At 29.7% G+C, this 8448-nt stretch overlaps 1 protein-coding gene across 3 annotated transcripts in view; it reads right to left on the bottom strand.

Moving 5' to 3' along the window:
- The window catches only part of sl (small wing phospholipase C gamma 1), a 76291-nt gene extending 68088 nt beyond the window's left edge, over positions 1–8203 (bottom strand). For all 3 annotated transcript variants that reach the window (XM_076484094.1, XM_076484093.1, XM_076484096.1), the window contains exon 1: positions 7462–8203. In XM_076484094.1, coding sequence (XP_076340209.1) covers positions 7462–7678 — 217 coding nt within the window. In that variant the 5' untranslated portion in view covers positions 7679–8203. The remainder of the gene's footprint in view (positions 1–7461) is intronic.
- Positions 8204–8448: the final 245 nt, after the last annotated feature.

The following is an 8448-nucleotide window of genomic DNA, read 5'->3' on the forward strand; positions in this document are numbered from 1 at the left end:
CTTATATTCATAAAAGCTTGTAAATTAATCAAAAGCTACAGCACTTAACATTTAAGTTAAAAAATGGTGTTAACATTCATATATTAAATACTTGCCCTGCCTTTTAATTCCTTTCCTCTAACCATTATTTCAAATTTTTCATTAGATATTTTATTTGACAGTTTTAAGGAAATACATTTCTACAATTTTTATAGCGTGTAGTGAGAAGTAAAATAAGGAAAATGGTCAGGTTAAAATATGTTGTTATTTTTTGTTTTGTTTATAAAATAATTTGTCTGGTTTTATTATGCATGTGCTCAAAAGCTCAATACATTGTCTGTAATGACTTTCTAGAAAGTGCATTTCATTTCTTGAAAAAAAGGATACAATTAAAATATAATGTTATCAACATGAAGATACATTTGTAATTCTCAAGGTTTTACTTATTACTTTATGTATTACATACTTAACTGTAATATGATACAAGATACAGTACTTTCTTCACTATTTTTTCTGTGGTAAAAATTATTATATAATAATATCTACCTACTAATTAATGTATATTAATTTTTTTTTCACAATGCAGAGTGCAAGAATTAGAATAAATTCTAACAAACTTTTAACAGTCATCTAATTTCACCTTTGATCTATTAAATAAACTTCATACTTTTAAGTTTTAATCATATTACCAATGCACTGTACATGTAAACCTCTTAGAGGCCTCCGTGGGGCAGTACTAAACTGTGAACCAGGAAACTATTACATCAGTAACTTCCTACTATTTGAAAAAATGTCAAAACATTCACAGTAAAAGAATACATTAACCAACACTATTTAAGTTATATGCATGGACAAGTTCTATATTTAAGGTATCCGTAAAATGATACTGCATCAATGAAACAGTAACACAATAACTGTTTTGTATAGCATAAAGCTTCAAGATACACATTATCTTCAAACCTTGCATACAAACACGAACACATCACCTACACATATAAATAGAAATATTCATAAATGTATGATATTTGTGTAGACTGAACAAGTTTATTCTGTAAAAATTAGAGAAAAATTTGCAAAAACAACAAAAACAGTATTGTTACGTCTCATGAATAAACCCCACAGCACAATGTTTGAATGTAAAAACACAAACATTAACAGTTTACTGGTGATAACAGTCACCCTTTATAACAATCTTATACTTCAAGACATGTCCATGATAAAACAAACCAACTCACTTATAACACACTTCACATTATTAACATTATTACTACAACTAGTTTACTTCTGAGATCAGATGAACAAAGTATCACAGTTTGGTTCCTTATTTTTGACTATATACCAAGTTAAACAGAACTGTTTTAAACTGCTAAATTCAACCAATATGGTGGTGGAGGAATTTAAAAGTTTTTAACAAGTAGTCAAATAATATGCTGCTTTGTCATCATTGTTAACAGCCAATAATATGATCATCTAACAATACAACAGAAAGGATACTATTTGTGAAAAAAATACAACAATAAATTAGCACAGATTACATACTGGAGAAATTGTATTGTCTATTAATTTTAATGATTTAATTGAAAAATACATTAAAAACCCAGCAGTAATTAGTGAGATTAACTTCAATATTTTTTTTGTTTCAATTTTTAACATTATTCAAGGTGATCAGGAGCCCTGCAACAACCAAAAAACATGAACTATGCTTAATATCTAAATTTATTTCTCATCTTTTTCCATATATTTAAACAATAGTGATAAAGGAATGATCAACAGATTGGTTAATTCTACTGCAAGTTGTAAGTGTAGTTGACTGTGAAAATGATGTAATGTTTTTAAAGTGGATTTGGATCATTTCAAGATTATACGATATTTGAAGTAAATTTCTTGTCCAAGAAACAAAATTCTGGTGAAATGTATTTGGACTTTTTAAAATCTACTTGTCCCCTCACAGTTCATTAAACACACAAAAAGTAGAATATAACATTTAGACTTTATTATTATTATTATTATTATTATTGTTATTTAGAGTTAAAGAATTCTGGAATAGATATTGAGAAAATGCACTGACCATCCAACTGTTTGCATAATTTCTATAAATGTCAACAGTATATAATGTTTATTTACCATATCTACATTATTAATACACTAATTTTCACACAGCACAAATGTTTGATATGTAGATGCAGCGTCTTTTGAAAGTTATTAAAATAATGATACACAAATACTTTTAAAGTGATTCATTAGATGAGACATTGATTATATTTTTGCTACTATCTGTAGTTGCTACTTATTTATTGTGTCAAATGGTGCGAGCAGTAAGTACTGAAAATTATATATGAATTACGTGTGTATGAAGAGCATGTATACATAATGCTGCAGGTCAGATCTGGCATCTTGAGAAAATCAGTTTTTCTTAAGATACTTGTAGAAAAACATTACAAATTATTATATGAAACCATAAAAAATTTAACTTTATTTTAAATTTATTTTTGGACAACACACTATATTCTTGATGATGAGAAACAATTAAAATAAAAACTATCTCAGAATGGCTGTTATGGGTAATAACACTGTTATTGATAAGGAGAGAACAATGTTTCGACCTTGCTAGGTCATCTTACAACCATAGAAAACACCCAGATATTAAGTAGGGAAACAAATATAAACAAATGCAAAATCAAAGAAGCCGTACTTATACAGCACCTAAAACCAAAATTAAACCAATATGAAGGAACACCTTTATACCTATACTAATTAATAACCTAACATCCACCTGCAACACTCCCTACAATCCGGTACCCGTTTATACTCTTGTCCCTAAGACTTGTCCACCAATGGTCACATTCACATCCTCTCTTTCTTAACCTGAAGACAGCCTAGAAAGGTTGAAATGTTCTTTTCTTATCAGTAAGAGTGTTAATACCCATAACAGCCATTCTAAAACACTACATTCTTGAGTTTTTATTTACAATACCATATATCGACCAATACAATGCGCCTGCAGCTCAATTTTGCAATAATGCTATTCAAGTATATTTATGTACTTTTATGATTTTTAACATATATTCATTAGAATATAACAGTACATCTGCATGTGTGTGTTTAGTTTCGAATTAAGCACAAAGCTATACAATAAGCTATCTGTGCTCTGCTCACCATAAGTACTGAAACCCAGTTTTTAGCAACAGGACTCCAAAGATATATTGCTGTGCCACTGTGTGTGTGTGTGTGTGTGTGTGTGTGTGTGTAGTTGAGAGTTTGTAAATTAATGGGTTATGTATACTGTACATGTAGCTTTAGCTTGAAATTTATGACTACCTTGAAATTATTCATTACATTTTAGCAATAGAACAAACAATGAGAAGGAAAAAAGAAAAGAAACATTTCAACATTTTCAAAACAACTGTTCTGTTAAGAAAGAAGTAACTGAAGTGTAAAACTATTGTGTATAATAAAATAATGTTCTTGGTTTTTATTCAAACATTTATTGTTAATTTTGTTTTATAAGAGAAAAATAAAAGAGAGAAATAACAATGGAAATAACTTGGTACTTGTTAGAAAAACTAAGTTAAATAACCTGCAAAGACTTCTAGTTAAATAAACAAAGCCAGGTTAACAAATTTCTTTGTAAACAAATTCAAAGAAATGCTACCAGAAATTTCACAAAAGTCGGTTAGGAAAGTAAATAAAATAGACTTAATCTTCAGAGTCAAATAAAAAACTTAATTTCAAAACTCAAAAAAAGGCATCACTGAAAGCATGGAAGAGCTGTTGTAGTTTTTACCCTAAAATGCTGCACAGTAATAAGAAACATGGTAACAAGTCTTATCTGACCCGTATAGTGCTGAAACATGCATAAAAGCTGCATCACTTAAGATTCCTGTGTTGTTACTGCACTAGAGACTATTATAAACACAAACCAAGGTAATCAAGGACTATATCTCAACAAGGTCATCCTTAAACTCTCAATTGTTTTTTCTTTTTAATCTAACTTTATTTTAGTTTTTTGTACTCAATTTAACAGAAAAAACAGCACAAATCAAACTACATCACAATGCAAGTCTTTCCAAAAATTTATAGCTCGAACTGGACAAAAACTGTATAAAAACACAAGTCTGCATTTAAGCTCCCAAAGTTTAAACCTGTTATTTCTAATTGTAGTAATACACAAGTCCTTACAACCAACACTCTCACTTTATCACTAAATCAAAGCATCTTTATGTAAACTCCCTGACTCTCTTTTAATTTTGATTGCTTAAATGAAGTATCTCTCCCCAAATACTCATCCACTTCAAAAAACCAAATCAGAACCCAAGCATCAGGTTGAAGTGTTAAATAATTTAAACCAGATTCTTTTCTAAGGCTGAAAAATGCTTTTCCTAAATGTTTTGATTGTAAATTGTTCATCTCAAGTAAGCTTATTCTCTAACTCAGACTGCTTTAAGTATCAATAAAAGCACAATCTAAAACTAATTTTTTTTAGATTATTTGCCATTAAGAATGGTAACATTTTACTGGTGCTAGTCAGTCTACTAGCCCAAATGGTTTACACACAATTATACATCGCACAAGAGAAAAACTACACACGTGAATGAAAAAATTAACATTTATTAAAGTGTAGCATTTACATCAAAAAAAAAAAAAAAAATCAGAAATGATATAAGCTTGCTTCTTACTATTAAACATAACATAAAACCTGAAACATTGGTTAATAAACTTCTATGATGATATGTGTACATTGAAAGACTAGAAATGTCACATATTTAATGCATCTGTGATACTGGACAAATAATAAATTTAAACTTTCTTTACTACTCTAATTTCAAATCTCATTGACAAATGAAAGTATTACATCTCTTCATTCCAACTGGTAGCAAACACAATCCACAATCATCAATAAACAGCACCATATAGTCTCTACAGAATTAAATGGTAGCTTCTGTGACATACATACTCTTATTTTGATGTAAAAATGTCAAGATTTTGGATGCTTCAAGCTCACTCACTAAATGAGTTTGCAGCAAGTTTTAAGTTGGTCAGTGTAATTTTTACTTGCCTTTGGTTTGTTTGTTTTGAATTTTGTGCAAAGCTACATGAGGGCTATCAGTGCTAGTCATCCCTAACTTAGCAGTGTAAGACCAGAGAAAAGGCAGCTAGTCATCACTACCCACTGCAAACTCTATTACTAAGTAATAGTCAGATTAACTATCACATTATAAAGCCCCCACAGCTGAAAGGGGAGCACATTTATGTGATGGAAATTCAAATCTACAACCCTCAGATTACCAATCGAGCACCTTATCTACCTGGCCATACCAAGCCCTAGCCTTTAGAAACTAAGCAGCTGTTAATTTTAAGCCCTGTGAAAGTACAATGAAGTGCAGAAGAATAGAATAAACACATGGTTTTAAAATATCATTCAGAACACAGATGTTAAAAGTAAAAATCAACTATTTCATAAAATATGTGATCTGCTCATTTACAAGACATTAATGTTACAGCATAATTTACAAAAATGTGGCTTAGCCTAATTATTTATAAGTTATATTATCTGCATTATGTCTTCTTTCAATAAAAAAATAAAATAAATCTTACTTCATTAATAGGAAATTATGTTTTGGCATAAAACTATCATCAGTATAATTTACCACTAGCATGTGGTCAGTATTATCACACTTTCTGTCCTTCATATTACAACGATTTATATAAATACTCATTGAGATGGTTAATCCGGAACCACTTGTCCACATAAACAAGGTAATGACAGATCTACCAATATGAGAATTTTATCAGACACACCTGGTACACATTCCAGCACAGTTCATCAAACTAGATTTTCATTTGCTTTCAGATAGTGGTAATATAGCTCAACTTGTCAGAACTGTCTATTTTGTATGGGGCCACATCTGGATTCTCTGAACCATTAAAAATACCATAACTTTTCTAATTGACATAAAGTTCCAATTTGAAGTGAAACAGAATGTATTTTGAGATTTATACAAATCAAATTTGACTTTCTGGTTTTATATGTTGAGAATTGTTAATATAGTTCCTAATAAGACAGTTATTGCAAGATGTACAAGTTTGATAAGACCTCAATTACAGTAATGTGTTTAATCTGTGATGATGAGAAAACCCACTTGTAGAGAAAATTATATATTTAAAAATGGCTGGAATGGATAGAGAAGGCACTAATAGAGAAGCAAACAAAGTTTCAATCTTCTTCAGTAATCGTCAGGTTCACAAAGAAAGAAAGGGTTACTGACCACATGTTTCAAGATGGTTGTATAACTGAGTGTAGGAATATAGAGGGTATGCTTAGATGTTGGATATATTTATTAATATAGGTATAAAAATATTCCTTTGTATTGGTCTATTTTGGACCTGAGTTGTTGTATAAGTAAGGCTTTTTTAATTTTGCATTTGTTTATGTTTGTTTCTTTTAGTATTTGGGTGTTTCTATGGTTATGTTGTGTCTATTTGATTTGCGTGTGAAGGTTACTCTGTGTTCTTTGAATCTAGTTATCATTTTTCTACTTGTTTTTCCAACATAGAAGTCATGGCAATTATCACCTTGGATTTTATAAATAATGTTGGTGTGGTGTTTGTCAGTGTAGTTTTTACATAGTATAGAACTTAGTTTTGTACCTGGTTTTTGAATAAATTTGGTATTAACTGGGATGTCATATTTTGTTGCTAGATTTTGCACTTGGCAAAAAATGGGGGCTATGATAAAAAACAATTTATTTCTTCTAGAACATAAAAAAATTAGATACAACTTTATTTAAGTACTCAATATTGTTACAGGTATCACTAGCAATCTGCTGGTAAGTGACCTATATAACTGTGGTGGAATGAAAAGTTTTGAACTTTGTCAGTAGATATTTTGTTACCAAGTAATTTTTCATTCACAATTATAAAACTTATAAATTATGTCTTACTGATATAGTATATTTTCTTAATGTCTTTTTAATTTTTCTTATTTTGATGTATGTTAGCCAATTATATGTACAACTTTACATAAAAGTACAGAATGTTTCATTCTTTATTACAGAATAATTAAAGGATGTCTACTTCACCATTCCTCGAGAGTTATAAATTACTTATGTTTCACACTGCAACTCATTTAAATATCTCAACAATATATTGTTATATACATGATGGTGTGCAACATTCTTACAAATAGACACAGCTAATAAAAATGTAAAACATTAATTTCATGCAATTCAGTTTATTATGAGATATAAATAAAATACACGGTTAAATCTTACAATACCTTAACTGTAGTTGATAAAATACAATAACATGGGGAAGTAATTAAACAGTTTAAGGCCAAAACGTAGAAGTTATAAAATAACATGTCTAACTATATATCTTAAACAAAAAAATCAAACATCACTGGCACATTTAATCAAAGTATACTATTAAACTCTCATCTACTATAATTTCCATTTTAGTTGTACTTTGTCGGAACAGTCTTACCTCTTCCTTCAACAATATTTCTTCCACCTATTGGCCTTGTCCATATTATCTCACGTGTTTCAAGCCTAATACAAAACATTCTTCTTTCTGGTCTTCCCTTAGGATAAAATTTCATCAATGAGGTACCTTGCTCCAATTTACGAATAATCTGTTCAATTTCTGGAAGACAGCTACTGACATTTGCAAGTGAACCATTGACTAAATTTGACGTCGCCATTATGGGTTTGTTAAATTGTACACAGAAAATTAGAAAATATATTTGTAATTAAATTTTACAAAAAAATTTACTGTGTTATGCACAGCCCCTTACTAATTTCCGAAACGCTATACAAGTTATTAAAATTACCGTCGACGATTAAGCGTATACAACATGCGTAAGCCTATATAAATAGGGTTAGCACAATCTCTTCCCTTGTCTGATTTCGTGACGGTAAAATAGCAAAAACATGAATTCTACGGTAATGTCATAATCATATTATGTTATTTTGGCTCTAACACTAACAGTAAACTATAAACAACTGTAAAAACTGCACCCGAACAACACTCTAATATTAAACTTAACCTTTGAATTAAAGGTTAATAGATTACCCGGTAAACGAACTTCAAGTTACAACACCGACATCTTATCAACTAACGTTAAGCCGCAAAGTCCCAACCACTGAACATCAAATCAGTCATTTCTGATATTATCGGTATAATCACTTCTTATTCTTTACGTATTGATCAAACGCCACTTTGTGGTGAAACTTTTTAAATTAATTTATATTTCTTAAAAAATGGAGAAGAAATTTCCAAGAACCAACAGGTTAAGTTTAGAGATTTAAGATGTAAAATTAAACTTTAGAAAAATAGATTAACTTCTGTTCCACAAGACAAAAAGGTATCAAAATTAAAAAGATATTTTGCTAATTCAGTCAAGAAAACAAGTGCTACGACACTGTTTAACTGTTTATAAAATAAATTATTTTCCCTTTAAGCGAAAAATAT

This window comes from Tachypleus tridentatus, chromosome 13, assembly GCF_004210375.1.
Source record: "Tachypleus tridentatus isolate NWPU-2018 chromosome 13, ASM421037v1, whole genome shotgun sequence".
Taxonomy (NCBI): domain Eukaryota; kingdom Metazoa; phylum Arthropoda; class Merostomata; order Xiphosura; family Limulidae; genus Tachypleus; species Tachypleus tridentatus.